The sequence below is a fragment of the Scomber japonicus genome, chromosome 1 (assembly GCF_027409825.1).
Source record: "Scomber japonicus isolate fScoJap1 chromosome 1, fScoJap1.pri, whole genome shotgun sequence".
In the NCBI taxonomy this organism is placed as follows: domain Eukaryota; kingdom Metazoa; phylum Chordata; class Actinopteri; order Scombriformes; family Scombridae; genus Scomber; species Scomber japonicus.
Genome location: NC_070578.1, coordinates 956,911 through 978,221, shown reverse-complemented (window position 1 = coordinate 978,221; position 21,311 = coordinate 956,911). Strand labels below are relative to the sequence as shown.

The window sequence follows — 21,311 nt, the reverse complement described above, 5'->3', positions numbered from 1 at the left end:
GAACATTTTCTTCAAATGCACAATATAAGATTTGGAAATATTAACCAAAGACCTGCTTTTCAGTGAAGTTACATATTACCTAAACCTTGCCTTCTTATTTTCTCAATATTTAGCATAAACAAGCAGTCACGCTTTTGGTCTTCAAAACTGTATTTATTAGTATCAATGTTGAGGCATTCACACACTTCAAATCTTTAATGTGAGAGCTCCAGACCTTCATCTTTTCTGATCTTCAAATCCTTCTTGATACACGTTTTTTTATTGCTACTTTTTAACTACTTCTGCATATATTTCAGTCACAGAAACCCTTTACCAACATTTTCAGCTCTTTCAGAACATTTTGTTGTTTTGAAGCATATTCCAGTTATTTATATAATTTATTATAATTAGAAATATTATTTGAACTATTTTTAAATATAAAAAATATAATGGAAAGTGTATGGGAGAAATGTTTGAATATCTCAAAAGCTGAAAGTGCTGACGCATTCATACTTAATAGACAGGTGTCCCATGTGGAAATACTTTTTAAATATTACATATTAATAATACATATACATAATACATATTACATGACACCAATAGTGCAACCATGTTGTTTTATGTATTTGTCTAAATATTATAATTAAAAAATATATATCCCATACAATATGGGCCATGTTCATTTGTGTCTGTAAAAAATGTAACTCTGTCATTTGGATTTATTTGTTTGATTTCTTTGACCTATATTTTAATATTCATCAAAGTAGATAACTCCGTTTTTTGATATCACTTAATGTTTGTCTGAATTGAGTTATTAAACATTCAAGTCAAGTCATTTTCATCCACATGTCAATCTTCAGCAGCTCTGTCAAAATTCCATATTATATATCTGTATATACGTAGTTATTTTACATTAGAAGTGTGCATGTCCAAATGTGGTAGATGCATCAGTGTCTACTGTGTGCTAAGTCATTATTGCGAAGAGGAATCTTTTGTATAACACATACCAAGTGGTACATTCGTCTGACGGAACCTTCTCTCCAATGCTGTAATGGGTGCCTTTGTCATCATAGCAGCCACATTGGCCCCAGGTGACACACTTCATTGTGTCTTCATCAAAGAATGGCTGGGTTGGTGGACACTGTGGATAGCAGCCTGCAACAGAATTATAACATTTTCATTTACCTCAATATAAATACAAGTATAGCAGCCTCCCCATCAATAAAATATAGACCCGCAGTATTTTAGAGGAAGAGTACACATTCTTTGGATTCTAAAACTGTATTTTGTTCGAGGCGCAGAGTGTAACTGTACTCCACAGGCTATCTATATGCAGATTGGTAGAGTCAGACAGAGATTTTCTGGTCTCATATAGAAGTTTTGCTTGAAGTATAATATCTCTCTATTTATCCTGCCAACACACTAAGTGTTGACACAGAATAGAAAATCACAGAAAAAGAAGGAGGGAGAAACAGACTAACAAAGAAAAAAGAGGCCATGAAAGAAAGACAGGGTGAACATATAAGCTAAACTAATCACAAAACGCTCGGCCTGTATTTCATTGTTGTTACTAAATATTAAACAAATAAATATAAAGATTGGATATAACAGCATTATTGAGTATGATAGCTTTGACACATAACACATCTGATTGACATGCACTGTTATCACTGTTGTTATTAACAGGGTAAAGGTCAATCAGTCACTTTACTGAAGTTCCACTCAAAGCTTTGATTTGGCTGTAAAACACAGATTCCTCTAGTTAAGAGTAATGAAACACCAAAAAGATCTGTCTACTGTATATTACACCGCTCGATAAAAGACAGTATGGTGTGGTTAGAGTTCACTTTTTATTGCTCACTGGCAGTACTGGAAAACATATAAAACAATAAACTGTCGATACAGCATCAGGCGCACGTCTCAGTACCTGAGCTCTGTCTCACAACCCAGAAACAACTTCTTCTGCTGTTATTTAGCTGGCAGTACTTTTAGACAGACAGTTTCACTCTGCCCCCTTGCTGTCGGGTATAATTACACATGCTTAACCAAAATAACTGCATATTACTGAAAACACTGTACAAAATGTTAACAGATGGTACTATAAAATAAAATATATTTTCAGGTGCTACATGTACCTTCCAGGGCATTGATGAGGTTGGAACAGTTTCCTGATGGATTCCTACATGTCTTCATGCAGTCAGCGCCACAAGGCTTGTAGTGCCACTCACAGCCATTAGGGGAGTTATAGTAGTCACAGAAAATAGCTGCAAAAGAAAGAGACAAAAAGAATGTCCAGATTTTAAATGCCCATGATTTTGCTTAATATGACAAATTAATTTGACAAATTAATTCATATTTAAATTAGATTTAGCACCAGAATTTCCCAGAATCCTTAAATTTCCTCTTAAGTACTCTGTACCATCAGGTTTTCATCATGTTGTTGGAGTCAAACTTACGGCACAGCTTGGGAGTTCTCCATTTCACACACGCTCCAGCTTCATTACAAACTTTGGCGTAGGCAGCCACAGCAGTGCAGAGACACTCACAGTCCCCACCGGTGTCACAAGCACAAGAGTCTCTCACACAAGAATCGAAGAATGGCCCTGGGTCAACCTTAAACAGACAATAACATACTGTAATTGAATGTTGGGGGTAATAAAAATGTTGTCCTGTTCTAGTAGTAGTAGCAGCAGCAGTAGCATTGGTAACAGTAGTCGTAATCACACTGGTTGTACTATCAGTTCTAATAGTAGAGATATTGGTGCTATGATAAAGAATCACCTAACTATAAATATCCAGTCTAAATATTTAACAGTCTGACTAGTAGTTGTTACATTTGTCTTTCTTTTATCTTATGTCAGTAGTCCGAATGTAAATTTGCTGAAATAGGACAAATTGAAAGTGGTGAGGTTTTTTCTGACAAAACTTTTCTGGCAAGGTTTTGGTGAGGTTTTTACAAGCAACTGTTTTTTCACTTGTTTTTCTGATAAAGTATACACAGGTTCATTTACTATAAATACATAAATGAATAGTCTCACATTGCTGTCAATGGCATAAAAACCATATGGGTTTTATGTTCCATCATACATCAGATTATGTCATTCTTACTTTAAAAAAAAACATTATCTTTATTAACTTTATTTTATTATTATGCATTTTATGTATTATATTTTTAGAAGGTAGTTATGGTGATTGCTTGTGTATCATTAATGTGTGTATCCATGTTTCTAATCACCATACCTTTGAATGACAGCTCTTGAAGGTGGCACTGGTGATGATGCTACACTGTTTCTGGGACCAGGCTGCCCGGTAGCGGTTGGAAGCACAGGGGTCAGTGAGGAGTTGGGCATTGGGGCAACTGGATGAAGCTTTCCAACTATTGCCAAATTGTAAAACATCTGCTACTGTCTCCTGGGAGCGTGTGGTGAAGTCATTCTTACTGTTACCATCGTAGTTTCCACACAGACCACATACTTTACCCTGAGGGACCCAATGACAGAGTTTAATGCTATATGATAGGACTGAAAAAATACATCAAAGTATTGCAGCATAACAAGATAGATTAAATACTGAATCAAAAATGTTTTTGAGTATTTATTAATACTTTGTGGAACAAAATGTCTGAGACAATTCTCTGTCATGTCCTGGTATATCCTAAAGAAGCTAGCCTGAAAGGAACTGGCTAAACAAATAGTCATGCTTTGGGCAAAGGCTAGATGTCAATCAACATGCAGCAGATTGCTTACCTCATACTTTGGACTGAGTTTAATAAAAAGACTGGTCTTCTGGTCCCACATGAGCACAAGTCCTGGTTTGACTGTCAATACCAGATAAATACCCATCTTCTGTAACTGAGAAGGTAACACCTGGCTGCTGCCCTTTACCACCTGGAAGTTCTCATCTTTAAGCTGGAATTCATTATCCTGTGGGTTTCAACATTAAATAACATGCTTTTTATTACTGCAACCAGTTAAGTGAGGTGGAACAAGTAACAAGTATGACGGCTAAATATCATGAGCAGTGTTATTGAATATAAATGTTCAGGGTATATTTAATGTATTGTGGGCATCAGCATCATAGCATGACTATAGGATGACATTTCATTATTACTGGTCTCAGAGTGAACCTTATGCATCCCATTACAGTAGCAAATAAAGCAAATAATAAAAGCCCAACTTCACTGTGTTAATATTAACATTAGTTTGATAGTGGGACCTAGTGTTTGAAACAGAATATGTGCACAGTGTAAGTGTGTTGTGTTTACCCCAACAAAAATCTTGATGGTCTTGGAGCAGGTGGTTCCTGTGCTCCCACATGGAACATTCTCAGTGATAATTCGGAAGCTTCCACTGCCCTGACTAGAACCACAGTAGTCCTGATTAAGGCACATTGAGAGACACAGAATACCATTATTGGACACCATCCTTAAAATAAAAATCCTTTAACATCTCCTCTAGCTTGTAAAATCTGTGATCTATGAATATACCCATTTTTTGAAATTTTATTGACAACTACTAACTATTTTTCAGTTTAAATAGTGGATCTGTGGGACATACTTCCATGCTCAGTGTATGTGCACTGGAGGCTTCAGGTATTCACATCACACTTAATAATAATAATAAAACACAATCATTTACATATTGGACTCTGCACACAATTTTTGAAGAGACCAGAAGAAAGCATATTTTTGAGATTTTCTTGACAATTTTTTGAGAATCAGTCCTCATTTTTGATACAGTTAATGGCTGGCACTTTTTCTACAATAGCCTAATTTACATCCAGTGATAACCTCTCTATATTGTAGTTTTTTCTTGGCAGAGACCACCATTCCCTTGCATGATTCAGATTGCTCTTATCATGGAAATAACACGTGTTGTCAAATTACTTTGGACTACATCTGATTGCAACCTTAACCCCTGCACATCTGTCCATTTATCTCTAAAGTATGGACATAATCTTCCACTGTACCTGGAGGAGTGTATATTCACACTGTCCATTGAAGTCAAACCTCTTATCATCAAATGTGGTGTAGTGGCCATCACCATAGATCCCACAAACTGCATCACACACATTGGTGGTACATCTGAATGTCTTGCCACTGCAATAGCTGAAGAGACAGACACAAGACACAATTTCCAATCATGTAGACCTTGCTAGAAAAAACATTACATCTTCAAAATTCTTTTCCTGGAAAGTGGGGTTCATCTTATGTCTCTTGAGAGCTAAATTCCATGTTTACAAGTTCAGATATAATTCTGAATAGAGAGCGTGTTGTGTTGCATTATGGGTTGTTTGTTGCCTTAATGGATGGATGATCCTAATGTTGCCAATTATAGTGTATCTTTTAGATTCAGCCAGCCCAATAGTGTCTCATTTTTCAATTTCTAAAATATAATATAATAAAATACTGACTCCTTTCAAAGATAATGAGGAGTTCCAAAAGACAGACAAGTCACACAAATGTGGGTTGCATCTTCTAAGGCAGACCTGGGCATTTTACGGCCCGCGGGCCACATACAGCCCTTTGGTTGACTTTGACCGGCCCGCGTAAGGTTAATTGGAAATTACAAAATAAATGTATTTTCTCATTTTACCTCATGCATGGACTAGGGCTGCATTGCTTTCATTTTGAAGTTGTTTTTTACGTACACAATGACGCAATACATATAGCAACCTTTCTTATATACAGTCTATGTTAGCAACAGGTTCCCGCGGTTGAGATTGTAGCCCCCAGAAATGTCCGCTCATACAAAAAAAAGAAAGATAGATGCCGAATGCAGGATTTTCAACAAAAATTGGACTGCTAAGTATTTTTTTACTGAAGTCGGAGGTAAAGCCGTGTGTTTGGTTTGTGGGGAGGAGATTGCCGTGTTCAAGGACTACAATTTGAGTCGGCATTACGACAAGAAACACTCGGAAAAATACAAGAACTTGTCTGATACTGAGAGGGCACGGACATCCGAAGCTTTGCTAGCAGAGTTGCAAAAGCAGCAAGGCTTTTTTACTAAGCTTCATACATCCAGGGATGCAGCAACCAGGACCAGCTTTGTGATATCCCACAAAATAGCTAAAAACAGTAAGCCGTTTTCAGAGGGGGAGTTTGTTAAAGAGTGCATGGTGGACTCTGCCGCACTAATATGCCCTGAAAAAAAGGCGCATTTGAGCAAATCCCACTGTCCAGGCGAACCGTGACCAGGAGGATCGAGGACATTGCGGGGAATCTGGAGCTTCAGCTGCAACGTGAAGTGTCAAGTTTTGACTTTTTCTCATTGGCTTTAGACGAGAGCTGTGATGTCCGCGACACAGCCCAGCTGCTCGTATTTGTCCGGGGGATAACGGACTTCAAGCTCACAGAGGAGCTGGCAGCAATGCAGTCGATGAAAGGGACAACGACAGGGAGTGATCTTTTTACAGAGGTGAATGCGTGCATGGACACTCTGGGATTGAAATGGGAGAGACTGTCAGGTGTCACAACAGACGGTTGTCCAAATCTTACAGGGAAAAATGTCGGACTTTTGAAACGCATGCAAGATAAAGTGACAGAAATCAATGCAGATCAAAAATTGGTGTTTTTGCATTGTATAATACACCAACATGTGTTGTGCAAGTCAGTGCTAAAATCAACCATGTTACTGATGTTGTTACTAAAGTAGTAAACTTCATCAGGGCGCGGGCAATGAATCACAGACAGTTTGTCGCTCTTTTGGAGGAGCATGAGACTGAGCATAGTGACGTCGGCTACCACACAGCTGTCAGATGGCTCAGCCTGGGCAAAGTGCTAAAGAGGGTTTGGGACTTGAAAGCAGAGATTCGAGAGTTTTGCGAGAGGAAAGGCAAAGATATTCCAGAGCTCTCAGATGAGGATTGGATGGCAGATTTTGCATTTGCTGTTGATGTGACTGCACTGATGAATGAACTGAACACCAAACTGCAAGGCAAGGGCCTTTTTGTTCATGAAATGCACAGCCTCGTGAAGGCCTTCATGAGAAAGCTGCAGTTTCTTTCAAGTCAACTGGAGAGCAACACTCTCACTCACATGCAAACCCTGAACGAAGTCGCACCATCAGCTGATCACCTCCGCAGGTACTCATCCATGTTAGGGGCATTACATGGTGAGTTTTCAAGGCGTTTTGAAGATCTCAGAACAATCGAGGATGAAATGCACATGATTTCCTCTCCCTTTACCTGCAGTGTGGATAATGCACCCAGTGATGTGCAGCTGGAACTCATTGACCTGCAGTCTGATGCAGTACTGGCAGAGCACTTTAAGTCAGGATCTCTGCTGGATTTCTACTCTTCTCTTAAGGAGGAGAACTTTCCAAACCTGAGGAGACATGCTCAGAAGATGTTGGTTCTCTTCGGCTCTACCTACATTTGTGAACAAACATTTTCAATGATGAAGTTTACAAAATCCAGGTATAGATCCTCTCTCACTGATGATCATTTGTCAGCTGTGCTTCACATCTCCACCTCAGACATTCAACCTGACTTTGATGCACTCGTTAAAGCCCAGCAGAGACTAGATTTCTCTCACTGAACAAGAAAAAATTGCTTAAAAACACGAAATAAGGTGTTTGGACTACAACTGTAGGCAACTAGCAGTGAACTGGGACACTTTTCTTTTGAAACTTTTTTCTCAAGATCACAGTTCAGGGATTTTATTTTACTTAAGACAATATTGTGATGTCTGTAGAATGCTAAGAACCTCTTTCCAACAATATTTGAAACTCAAAATGTGTTTTGAAAAAATGTGACTGAAAATGTTCACTAATATAAGTCACAAATGTTTAACAAATACCAAATGTTCACACTTTGTTTACCATTGTCTTGGGAAATTTGATTGAATAAATGACATTTTTGTAAGGCAACCTCACTTTTTTCTTTTTGCTCATTTATAACATATAGTCTACTCTTACCAGCTTGAGAAAACAATGGTATTTACTGCTTTTTATAAAGAAATACCATTAATATTATGCTTAATTGACTTCAGCCTTTTGGCCTGGCCCTCCACAATATTTTCTGTTTCTCATGTGGCCCCATGGAATAAATAATTGCCCACCCCTGTTCTAAGGGAAACTTTCCCATCAGGAATACTGTAAAAGTGTCTTCAAAAAGTCATTTTCCAAAAAAATGCATCATAGGTTACTGGTTAGAATGAACTTTCCCGATCAGTGTCCTGGAGTTACAACAAATCAAACAACTTTTTAATATGTGAACTTTAGAAATTAAACCCATTTACTTGAAATTAAGCATTGGATGAAAAAAAAGATATCATTATAATCATTCCCTCTGGCCCAGTACAAGCATCATGAACATGTCTTTTGTCTCTTCTGAGTTCCTTTTCTGTTTAAAAAAAGTGGCAAAATGTATCACATGGTAACTTTAACTTTGTTCATTGGCCAGAAATCTTGTTGGATTGGTGGGAGGAGAAAAGAGAATTTTCTGCAATGGTCCATCATCACTATTTCTTCATAACTGCATTTGAGCACACTTCAAGGCAACATCTTGAGAACAATGAGTTGGGTTTCCCATTAATCTAATAATTCTAAATTGTCTCATAACAGGCACTTATGACACCAACACAAGCTGCACTCTGCCATTCTGATGGAAACACATGTTATGTGAAAAAGACGTTGGCAAAGAGAGCACATATTGAACACTAAATGTTGGCTATGGGAACTAAAGCACTGTACAAACCAGGTGTTGCAGTCCACAGTCAGCGTCTGTCCAGGCTGGTACACCTGTCCATTGTGCAGACATGGACAGTTGGTCTCTTTGATACAACCTCCTGATCCATCTGACACCAGGCCATCAGGGCACATGCAGCCTGATATACAGCCAGTACTGATCTGTTTTCATCCAACATGGAGGGAAAAGAGAGGGTCAAACAAAGCCAGTGCATGTTTGTGTAACGGTTTGATTTCTGTGAGCACGTGTGTGGTAAAGTTGGTACTTACACAACCCATGTCCAGAGAGTTGCAGCTCTTCTGACACTCAGTCCCAGTTGTCCCAGGCTGAGCAGTGGAGCAGTCAAAGTAAACCATGGGGGCAATGCATGTTGTAGAGGCTGGGTAATCAATAACAAATTCAAAGTTAGAGAAGCCTCATTGTCACAATAAACAGAAGTCAACATGTCAAAATTCCATGAAATGTGCATAGTTACTTCCACAATTTAGCATGAACATTTTTTCTTGAGTTTGGAAAATGCTTGATGTGGAAGAGAATTTAAAAGTTGGTTCTGTGGCTGAGCATTGCACTCAACAGGCCTCTTTGATAACATATGGATTGTCAATAGGACATGTACATTTTTAAGGGATTTAAAGGTCCAATGTGTAGGATTTAGTGGCATCTAGTGATGAGGTTGCAGAATGCAACCAACTGAATACTCTTCCCTCTCCCCCACCAAGCATGTGCGAGAACTGCAAAACTTGATGTGAAAGGCCCTGTCTACATATAGATATAAAGGGTTCATTCTAGGGTAACAAAAACAAAACAATTCTTATTTTCAGATGATTATTCTCTAATTAAAACATACTTGTGAATATTACATTCCATTTCTGCCAAGTCCATTGTGCAAGATGCCGCTAAATTCTACACACTTCACCTTTAACAGTTAGTTGACAGATTGAATTCAGTATTTAAGCAAAAAAGGAAACACCTACAACTCCTATGCTTAATGTGAATTATGGGATTTGAATGTGTCTGCATGTGGAAACCTACATTGTGGTCGTTTCCCTCCTGAGCAGCTGAGAGCTCCTTGTCTGCAGATGCTGTGAGAGCAGGTATGACAGATATGAGAAACAAAGTTGACTTTTCCGTAGTTCTTAACTGTTCAATTGGTTTGCCATTAAATTCTGTTTTTTGAACATTCATATGGTGACTGAGTTTTAATTCAACACTATCCACAGATTGACATTTTTGGCACAAAGTAAAACATCTACACGTCTTCCACAAGAGGAATTTTAATATCTTTGCTGAACCCTGGCCTTTAATCTAGGGCTATCATACAATCCAAATTTAACTATATATACCAATACTTTGGTTTATGAGAAAATTCCAGCAAAACTATGACATTCTCATTGACATCAGCTTTATGATTGTGTTTAGTGAAAATCAGTACGTTAACATGCAAAAATGCTAAATTACACTCTATGAATTATCAGAATGTTGTTTTGTCACTGTGAGTGTCATTTATATGGGCTGAAATATGTGCCACCAGAAACTGAATCTGAATCACATAATTTGAATTTGTATTGTTCAATTTGAATTTGAAACTACATACATTTATTTTTATTGCAAAATGTGGCTCATAACATACATGTAACATTCAAACTACATTCAGTTTATACTGCTCATCCAGCTCGCCCACTCACTCACTCCACTAGTTTACTGTCAGCCGTTAGATTTTGACGAAAACGAAACGACCCTACAAAATAGCTGACATTGACAACAGTTAAACAAAAGATCGTTAAAATATATGGTAAACTTCCATTACTGTATTTGTCCCAGCCTCATCCATGGTCAAGTCGGTCTATGGGTCAAGCCCGTCTATGGGTCAAGTAGTTCTTCCTCCGGGAGGTGGCAACAAATGACCACTGTGTTATGTGCTCAAAAACGAAGGTGCTGACTGGCCGAAGAGGCGTCCTGTATATATCTGCGCTCGATTGCTCTGCCTTAACTACCCGTTTGTCACAGAAAATTGAAATTGAATTGTGAGAACTGAATGTTCAGTTCCAAACTAATACATTCAATTTCAAATGATACAATTCAGATCCAGTTTTTCAATGCAATGATTCAAATTGAACAATACAAATTCAAATTATGTGACTCAGAATTCAAATTGAACAATACAAATTCAAATTATGTGATTCAGATTCAGTTTCTGGTGGCACATATTTCAGCCCATACATTTATCTCAAAACACTTGCACAGCATTGTTTGTGTGGTTGTAGAGGCTTGTTTCCATCACACTGGCTCTTCCTGACATACATAAATCCTTAATGTCTACCTAGTGCCTTCTATCTATTTCCCCCGATGTTATTATTTTTTTTTTTTAAAGTATATTTTTTCGGGCTTTTTTGCCTTTAATGTACAGGACAGTGGAGATAGACAGGAAACAGGAGGCAGAGAGAGGGGGAATGACACGCAGGATAACCCAACCCTTAAACATATATATTCATGCCGTACATCGTTGGAAAGCTTAGATTGTCCTGATTCATTCAAGACCACTCACGACTTATATGGTTGCTCGCAGCCGTAATAGTATTAGCGATTAGCTCGGCTAGCCCCTGAGCTAAGTAAGAAAAGCTATAATGCCTACATACCTTCAAAGTTTTCCCTTTATCCACAACGATCATCTTATGACTCAGGACTTTCTGTACAGCTCGCCAAATATCCATTCTTGTGAAATATGAAATCCGTTTCCATAAAACCGAAATACTTTCCTCAATATGTCCATGTATTTAGTCCAACACGTAACGTAATAACACAAATAACAAACCATATACGGTCCGTTTACGTCATTTCCTGACCTGCACGTCCATCTCAGAGTACACGTGACTAGATGTTTACGACCGTGAGCCTCTTCTGCTTCTGACGACACCACACACAAGCCAATCGGTGTTTAGGATTAGGCAGTACATGTCTCCAAAGCCAATGAGGACATGTGACCGACAACAATGACGACATGGCTTTGATTGACTGCTGTTCTAGCCTATGGAAATATTCGGTGAAATGAAGATGATAACCTTTTAGCCAATAGTCAGAGGTTTCCAACGGTGTATGACACTAAGCTATTAAGTTTGGCTGTCCATAAACAAACTCCAAGCGTAACCGGCGTGCGCCCTGTGCGTAAAAGAGTTGAACCATATATCATTACGCACTCGGCCTTTTGGTACACGGTTGGTTCTTCTTTGACTTAACATATGACTTATATCAAAATAAACAGATAGATAGATAGATAGATATGGCCAAACAAAAAAATATGGTTATATGTAATAATAATAATATTAATAATAATAATAATATGGCGTCAGCTTTCATTAGAGACCAAGATTTTGATTGTAGGCAAAGGGGATGTGAAGTTATAGGTGTTTGATTGCGGTTATACAGCTTTGGTAACCAAGTGTCCATTTGGAGTCTCCAAAAAGGACCTGAGGAAAACGCATGGACATACCTGTTGAAAAATAATTCTGAAAAATTCATCTTTTGGTCTTTTGACTCCAAATTTGGACTGCATGAAGCCAAGACATGTGGCGGTGGCCTCATTGTGTCTATATCCTGAGAGGTCCCTGAATGTCTGTACACATGTCATTGTAAAGGCAAACCTATGGGCGAGTAAACAACCCCATCATTGTAACCTCTGCCACTCTTTGTCAGTAAGTCACAGAATCACACAGACAGACAGAGTCTCAAACTATGTGGGATCTGTGCTGCTCACAACTTGGGCATGTCGTTTAGGCTAACAACATAAAAAACAGGGGCGTGTGTTAAGTGGTTAAAATGCAACAAAAAAGTTCTGTCAGAAATGCCAGTTTGCTTCTCATTATGTCTTTGACAACTCTTGAAATCACTGCACACTGTATTTACCATGTGGCGCCATCTTTGGTGATAGCCTGTCCAGCAGGAATAATGGTATCTTTATCATAGCAGGGACAGCTTGTCTTGGCCACACACTGGCCTTCCTCGTTCATATGGGTTCCCTCGGCACAGCCACAGCCATCCACTGTGGTGAAGCTGGTCTGGCAGGAGTAGTCAACCTGACTGAGGGAATGGCAGGTACGACCACAGCAGGTCATTTTGTAGTCATACACTGATCCAGCAGGACAAGATGTGCTGAATTTACCTGTTGGGAGACAAAAGTATTAGCATGTTAGCACATTTTATGTAGTTTAATTGTTTGTTGTTGCAGATAGAGAATAGAAAAGAGTCACACGGTGTAACCATTAACATTAACTTGCAATTTAATATTGATTTGATGACACCTCCACCTGTTCCCAGCTAAATATAATTCTTTTTTTTTTTGTCCCACCACCACCCCCTCTCTTCGGAGGACAACTTTATTTTTAATGAAGCAATATATTTTACAAATGCAAATACAATTTGTCCTACCGCAACCATTCATGCGACCCTGGAATCATAGCACCACGTGAAGTGAAACATCAAACACATGAAACGCAACTAGATAACAGATAGACAAGTGAGACGGAGAGACAGACAGATAGATAGACAAACAGACAGACAAACAGACAGACAGTGGGACAGGACGATGACAGAACTGACAGGACGGGACTCAGTTATTTGTAAATGAATAGAAAGGTCTGTGAGTGGTCATGATCGGGTTATGGGAAAGGGCTTTTGGTAACATGCTATGTTTGGGTGTTCCTAGTGTGTGTCTGTATGTAGAATGGTGAATATAGGAGGAAATAGAGTTAAGTAAAATAAAATAAAAAAATAAGTTTAATCAATTGATTAAATAATCAATTAATTAATTAATTAACTAATCAAATAAACAAACAAATAAAGACAGAAAGGGGGGCAAGGAAAGGGGGGGGGGGCTTTTGGTTATGTTTTTGTTGAATTTAAAAATGATAGATAAGGGGACCAGGTGTTTTCAAAGGCTGACATTTGCTTCTCTCTATGTGCATGAAGTTTTTCCAGTGGTTGATATGGCATGATTTCTTTGACTTCCAGTTTTGGAGGACTACTTTCTTAGTGACAGTTAGAGAGATGAGCAAGGGTTTGTTGAAGTGTTGTGTAATGTGGATTGTAGAAATGTCATTAAGAAGACAGAGTGTTGGAGATGATGGGATTCTGGAGTCCAGGATGGTAGAGAGTTAAATATAATTCAGTACAATACAAACAATTGTGTATGTGCTGTGCTTAGTTTTTGTGATGTTTACCTTGTTGAATTATTGTTTATTGTTGCAATAACCAAACCAATCATTTCATTAAATCTCATTAAATATTTCATCTTGATCTGTTATTGTTACATGTGTTTGGCTGTTTGTTACAAACAAGGCATCTCTCTATTAGTACAGTAAAACAAAGGACTCCTTGCTCACCACAGATGGTTGCCCTCCAGCCGGTGATATGGATTCCTGCTGCTGAACAGGCATAGACATAGGAGGACACTGCAGTACACATGCAGTCCTCACTTTTCTCACAGTTACAGCTGTCATACATGCAGTTCTGTGAGGGGACACAGTGGGCATGAGCACATTATTGAGGGTACAGTAGTTTAGCATGTTTATTTGTCATTACAGCTTAGTGTGTGCAGACTTACATCTTTGTATATGTCAGGACTGATGACAGAGTGGCAACGAGCAAACACTCCCTTGGGATCTGTTAACTTGGAGCACCAGTACTGGGCATAACTCTCTGAGTCAAAGAAACATACATAAATGAAGAATGAAGATTCATATTATCATATGAAAATACGATATGTCACACATTACATGGTATGGCACGACATGATAAGACATTGGAGGAGGCAATCTAGTACCCTTGCTGATGCCCTGGCTACAGGGGTGTCCAAAGCGTGTGGTGACATCAGGGCAACTGGCTCTGGTTTTCCAAGTGTTGGCAAAGGCTGCAGCAGTACCCTCCGTCAGCCCATTCATCACCCTGAAATCATCACTCATTTTGTTGTTGAAGTTCCCACACAAACCTGTAGAGAAGGTGACACACATTTACACAAATACTAAAGATCTGTGATGTGAAGTATTAACACTTTTTCCAACAACCAACTCCTAAGTGAGTAAAATATTGTTTTAGCATACCAGTAAGAGTAGAAAGCCATCCACTGGCTGTAATAAACAAATCACTTTCAAGTCAAACACTATTACAATCCCCAGATCTAACTGACATTAAATCAATCAATCAATCAATCAATCAATCAATCTTTATTTGTATAGCGCCAAATTACAACAAAGTTATCTCAAGGCACTTTACACATAGAGCAGGTTCTAAACCGAACTCTTCAGGTTTTAACTTTAAAGAGACCCAACATTCCCACATGAGCAACAGTGGCGAGAAAAAACTCCCTTTTAACAGGAAGAAACCTCAGGCAGAACCAGACTCAGAAGTGGGCGGCCATCTGCCTCGACTGGTTGGGGTTGAGAGGAGAGAAAGGAAGGATAGAGGAGAGAAGCACAATGAAAATCAACAATGAAGCTAGAAGGTCCAGGACTGGAATCTGTCTGTGAGACGAGAAAGCACAGACAACTCCGGGGAAGAAGTTTAGGTTATTGAATGCATTAATAGAACATGAATGTTAATGGATATAGATGGATGGATAGAGAGAGAGAGAGGGAGAAGGAGAGAGGAGCTCAGTGCATCATGGGGGTCCCCCGGCAATCTAAGCCTATGGCAGCATAAGTTAAGAGCTCAAAGAGGCCTAACTATAAGCTTTATCAAAAAGGAAAGTTTTAAGCCTACTCTTAAATGTAGGGAGGGTGTCTGCCCCCCGGACCAAATCTGGAAGATGGTTCCACAGGAGAGGATATGTCTAATTCTTGCAATACTACGCAGATGAAAGAAGGCAGTCCTTGAAATATGTATTATGTAGGAATTAAAGGACAGATCCTGATCAAATATAACTCCTAGGTTCCTTACAGTGGTGCTGGAGGCCAGAGTAATGCCATCCAGAGTAGTTATGTCATTTGATAGTGAGTTTCTGAGGTGTTCAGGGCCAAGCACAATCACTTCAGTTTAATAACAGGAAGTTGCAGGTCATCCAGGCCTTTATGTCCTTAATGCATGTTTGTAGTTTAGCTAATTGGTTAGTTTCATTTGGCTTTATTGATAGATATAATTGAGTATCATCTGCATAACAATGAACATTTATTGAGTGATTCCGGATAATGTTTCCAAAAGGAAGCATATATAAGGAGAATAGTATTGGTCCAAGCACTGAACCTTGAAGAACACCATGTCTAACTTTTGTTTGCATGGAGGATTTATCACATCAACATTTACAAACTGAAATCTATCAGATAAATATGATTTAAACCATTTCAATGCTGTTTCTTTAATGCCAATTAAATGTTCAAGTCTTTGCAACAGGATTTGATTATCAATAGTGTCAAAGGCAGCACTAAGGTCTAACAGGAGAGAAGTCCATTGTCTGATGAGGTTAAAAGGTCATTTGTAACTTTTACCAGTGCAGTTTCTGTGCTATGATGAGCTCTAAATCCAGACTGAAAATCCTCAAATAAACGGTTACTATGTAGACAGTTACACAGCGGATTAGCAACTGCTTTCTCATGGATCTTAGAGAGAAAGGGAAGGTTCGATATCGGCCTATAGTTGGCTAGAACCTCTGAATCAAGAGTAGGCTTACATTAAACATAGCATTGTGTTGTTAATAGACGAAAAACTTAAGCATTTGGGAAATATTAGCAAATTGGATATCATTGACACACTTCTAACCAAAGTTGCCATGCTGAAAAACATGGTCACGGTATTCAGAGTTGATACACCCAAATATACCAAACCATTTATATTAATATCAGTAACCACTGCCAAATAGACTATGTTACTGAACTGGAAAGACAGAACCAAGGTATCCACAACCCATTCAACTGACTCAATCTAGAAAAATTTACCACATGAAATAACAACATTAATCCTTATGTTCAGCTCTTTCAGTTTGCTCAACAGCACCTCCTACAGACACCTTTTCACATTGATTACCCCAGCCGTATTTTCCTTTCAGTTCACTTCTGTTTTTGGTCATGCTACAACAAGCCATGTGCAACTCTCATTTCTAGTTGACAAGCCCGGGTGAATATATACGTCTGTAAGTTGTAATTCATTGTCTCATTAATGTTTATTGATGATACCTGTTTCATAGTTCAATTGCGTTTCACTCTGTGGCAGAAATTTAACGTTTGCTGCTAATCAGCTCTCGTCATGTAGCTTATTTTGTTAGCCTTTAGCATTAGGCTGCAGTTTATGTGTGTGAAGCTGGCTTGGAGGCCTTTGTTGTGAGATAATGCTGATTTAGTTCTCCTGTTCACTCACATGATTTATTTGTGCACTTTGAGAGTGATTTGTCCGTTATCATTTCGGGAATATTTTCAGTTCATGTCCATTACAATTTATGTGGTTTATCTGCAGTACTACTCATTCCATTTCATTGCAAATCTGTGAAAGTTTAGCAGCTAAATTCATGTTGGTGTCAATTCATGTCTTTAAAAAGCATTGTTAAAAAAATTAAATATTTACAACTAAACATTAATTAGTACACACTGTACTCCCTGAGCTACTACCTTACTGTGGTGGAGGGGTTTGCGTGTCCCAATGACCCCAGGAGCTCAGTTGTCGGGGCTTTATGCCCCTGGTAGGGACTCCCATGGCAAACAGGTCTGGGGGGAGGGGCCAGACAAAAGGTAGCTCAGAAACACCCCATGACGAGCAAGATAATTGGTTTTTCGTGTCCCTTGCCCGGGGCCCCCCCCTGGAGCCAGGCCTGGGGGTGGGGCTCGGAGGCGACCGCCTGGTGGCCGGGCCTTCGCCCATGGGGCCCAGCCGGGCATAGCCCAAATAAGGGACATGGGACCCTGCTCCCACCACCAGTGAGAGGGGCCAAAGGGGTCGGGTGCAGTGTGAGCTGGGCGGCAGCCGAAGGCGGGGACCTTGGCGGTCCGATCCTCGGCTGCAGAAGCTAGCTCTAGGGACGTGGAACGTCACCTCTCTGATGGGGAAGGAGCCTGAGCTGGTGCATGAGGTTGAGAAGTTCTGGCTAGATATAGTCAGCCTCACCTCGATGCACAGCAAGGGCTCTGGAACCAGTCTCCTCGAGAGGGGTTGGACTCTCGTCCACTCTGGAGTTGCCACTGGTGAGAGGCGCTGGGCAGGGGTGGCAATACTTATCGCCCCCCGGCTTGGTGCCTGTATGTTGGAGTTTACCCCGGTAGACGAGAGGGTAGCCTCCCCCCGCCTTCGGGTGGGGGGACGGATCCTGACTGTTGTTTGTGCCTATGGTCCAAACAGCAGCTCAGAGTATCCAGCCTTTTTGGACTCCTTGGAGGGGGTGCTGGAAAACACTCCCCCTGGGGATTCCCTCGTTCTGCTGGGGGAATTCAACGCCCATGTTGGTAGCGACAGTGAGACCTGGAAGGGTGTGATTGGGAGGAACGGTACCCCCGATCTGAACCCGAGCGGTGTTCTGTTATTGGACTTCTGTGCTCATCACGGATTGTCCATAACGAACACCATGTTCAAGCATAAGGGTGTCCATATGTGCACTTGGCACCAGGACACCCTAGGCCGCAGTTCGATGATTGACTTTGTAGTCATGTCGTCGGACTTGCGGCCTCATGTCTTGGACACACGGGTGAAGAGAGGGGCGGAGCTGTCAACTGATCACCACCTGGTGGTGAGTTGGCTCCGATGGTGGGGGAGGATGCCGGTCAGACCTGGCAGACCCAAACGCATTGTGAGGGTCTGCTCGGAATGTCTGGCAGAGTCTCCTGTCAGAGAGAGTTTCAACTCCCACCTCCGGGAGAGCTTCGACCACGTACCGGGGGAGGCGGGGGACATTGAGTCCGAGTGGGCCATGTTCCGTGCCTCCATTGTTAAAGCGGCTGACCGCAGCTGTGGTCGGTACCTGTTGGGGCGGCAATCCCCAAACCCGCTGGTGGACACTGCTGGTTAGGGATGCCGTCAAGCTGAAGAAGGAGTCCTATAGGGCCTTTTTGGCCTGTAGGACTCCGGAGGCAGCAGACAGGTACCAGCAGACCAAGCGAAGCACAGCCAGGGCGGTCGCTGAGGCAAAAACCCGGACATGGGAGGAGTTCGGTGAGGCCATGGAAAAAGACTTCCGGACGGCTTCGAAGAGATTCTGGACCATCATCCGGCGTCTCAGGAGGGGGAAGCAGTGCGCCGTACACACTGTATACGGTGGGGACGGTGCGCTGCTGACCTTGACTCGGGAAGTTGTGGATCGGTGGAAAGAATACTTCGAAGACCGCCTCAATCCCACCGACACGCCTTCCGATAAGGAAGCAGGGCTGGGGAACTTGGGTGTGGGCTCTCCTATCTCTGGGGTGGAGGTCGCCGAGGTGGTTTAAAAGCTCCTGGGTGGGAGGGCCCCGGGGGTGGGATGTGATCCGCCCCGAGTTCCTCAAGGCCCTGGATGTTGTGGAACTGTCATGGTTGACATGACTCTGCAGCATCGCGTGGACATCGGGGGCAGTGCCTCTGGATTGGCAGACTGGGGTGGTGGTCCCTCTTTTTAAGAAGGGGGACCGGAGGGTGTGTTCCAATTACAGGGGAATCACACTCCTCAGCATCCCTGGTAAGGTCTATTCGGGGGTGCTGGAGAGAAGGGTCCGTCGGATAGTTGAACCTCGGACTCAGGAGGAGCAGTGTGGTTTTCGTCCAGGCCGTGGAACAGTGGACCAGCTCTACACCCTCTGCAGGATCCTTGAGGGTGCATGGGAGTTTGCCCAATCAGTCCACATGCGTTTTGTGGACTTGGAGAGGGCATTCGACCGTCTCCCTCGGGGAATCCTGTGGGGGGTTCTCCGGGAATACGGGGTATCGGACCCCCTGATAAGGGCCGTCTGTTCCCTGTATGACCGGTGTCAGAGCTTGGTCCGCATTGCCGGCAATAAGTCGGACTTGTTTCCAGTGAGGGTTGGACTTCGCCAGGGCTGCTCTTTGTCACCGATCCTGTTCATAATTGTTATGGACAGGATTTCTAGGCGCAGCCAGGTTGTGGAGGGGGTCCGGTTTGGTGACCTCAGGATTGGGTCACTGCTTTTTGCAGATGATGTGGTCCTGTTGGCTTCATCAGACCGTGACTTCCAGCTCTCACTGGATCGGTTCGCAGCCGAGTGTGAAGCGGCCGGGATGAGAATCAGCACCTCCAAATCTGAGGCCGTGGTCCTCAACCGGAAAAGGGTGGAGTGCACTCATCGGGTCGGGGATGAGATTCTGCCTCAAGTGGAGGAGTTCAAGTACCTCAGGGCCTTGTTCACGAGTGAGGGAAGGATGGAGCGTGAGATCGACTGACGGATCGGTGCGGCGTCTGCAGTAATGCGGACTCTGCACAGATCCGTCGTGGTGAAGAGAGAGCTGAGCCGAAAGGCGAAGCTCTCGATTTACCAGTCTATCTTCGTTCCTACCCTCACCTATGGTCATGAGATTTGGGTAGTGACCGAAAGAACAAGATCGCGGGTACAAGCGGCTGAAATGAGCTTCTTCCGTAGGGTGGCTGGGCTCTCCCTTAGAGATAGGGTGAGAAGCTCAGTTATCCGGAGGGAGCTCGGAGTTGACCCACTGCTCCTCCGCATCGAGAGGAGCCAGATTAGGTGGCTCGGGCATCTAATCAGGATGCCTCCCGGACGCCTCCCTGGTGAGGTGTTCAGGGCACGTCCCACCGGTAGGAGACCCCGAGGAAGACCCAGGACACGCTGGAGAGACTATGTCTCTCAGCTGGCCTGGGAACGCCTCGGGATCCCCCGGGAAGAGCTGGACGAAATGACTGGGGAGAGGGAAGTCTGGGCTTCCCTGCTTAGGCTGCTGCCCCCGCGACCCGACCCCGGATAAGCGGAAGAGGATGGATGGATGGATGGACACTTTAACATTCATTCATGTGTATTTCATGTCATTGCAGTTCTACACAAAAAAAATAAAAGAAGGAAAGAAAAGAGAATCAGAAAACTAAACAAGACTTTGCCTTCAAACTGAAATCAGTCTCCTCCTGGTATTTTTTCCCACGTTTTCCCACCGTTAACTGTCTGCCTAGCTTTGAAAGGGTGGCTTTACGCACAGTGAGGGTAGAACAGTAGAAAGACATCAATATGGCGGACTCATCATCTAGAACACAACTTACCTGTATACAGCATTCAGCTTCCTTCTTCACTCACCGCACACATCAGTGTAAGGATGCAGCAACAACACGCAGACGATAAGCCAGAAGTGCAGTCACGGCACTCAGGTTCGAGGGCTTCAAGACAGACGCGCCTGTCGTCAGCAAGCGCTGCTGCAGTCGTTGCTCGAGCAAAGGCAGTACGCACACAAGCCGCTTATGCAGAAATGGAAGCAAAAGTTATGATAGAACAAGCTCAAGTACAGGCAAAGCTGCATGTGCTGAAACTGGAAAAAGATGCAGCAACAGCCTCAGCCGAGGCAGCAGTGTATGAAGCAGCTGAGGAAAACAAAATCACTGGGTCTAAAGGTGAACTTGATCTCCAGTTCGAGCCACTCCCACCTTCCCAGAGAACATCTGAATATGTACTTCAGCACTCTCATGAAAGTGCTGGGGAATCATCTGTGGTCTCAGGGCCTTTGACACCACCACTACGCTTTGAACCAACTAG

The 21,311-nt window shown here is 42.0% G+C and overlaps 1 protein-coding gene across 1 annotated transcript in view; it reads right to left on the bottom strand.

Annotated features, from left to right (window-relative positions):
- The window catches only part of LOC128361226 (mucin-5AC-like), a 62,989-nt gene that overhangs the window by 2,946 nt on the left and 38,732 nt on the right, over nucleotides 1-21,311 (bottom strand). The window contains exons 13-26 of the mRNA XM_053321639.1: nucleotides 14,483-14,647; nucleotides 14,264-14,358; nucleotides 14,043-14,169; nucleotides 12,568-12,823; nucleotides 9,700-9,749; nucleotides 8,937-9,046; nucleotides 8,677-8,828; nucleotides 4,948-5,086; nucleotides 4,244-4,354; nucleotides 3,726-3,902; nucleotides 3,220-3,459; nucleotides 2,436-2,592; nucleotides 2,115-2,243; nucleotides 987-1,134 (exon numbers count right to left, since the gene is read on the bottom strand). Coding sequence (XP_053177614.1) covers nucleotides 987-1,134; nucleotides 2,115-2,243; nucleotides 2,436-2,592; nucleotides 3,220-3,459; nucleotides 3,726-3,902; nucleotides 4,244-4,354; nucleotides 4,948-5,086; nucleotides 8,677-8,828; nucleotides 8,937-9,046; nucleotides 9,700-9,749; nucleotides 12,568-12,823; nucleotides 14,043-14,169; nucleotides 14,264-14,358; nucleotides 14,483-14,647 — 2,056 coding nt within the window. The remainder of the gene's footprint in view (nucleotides 1-986; nucleotides 1,135-2,114; nucleotides 2,244-2,435; nucleotides 2,593-3,219; nucleotides 3,460-3,725; nucleotides 3,903-4,243; nucleotides 4,355-4,947; nucleotides 5,087-8,676; nucleotides 8,829-8,936; nucleotides 9,047-9,699; nucleotides 9,750-12,567; nucleotides 12,824-14,042; nucleotides 14,170-14,263; nucleotides 14,359-14,482; nucleotides 14,648-21,311) is intronic.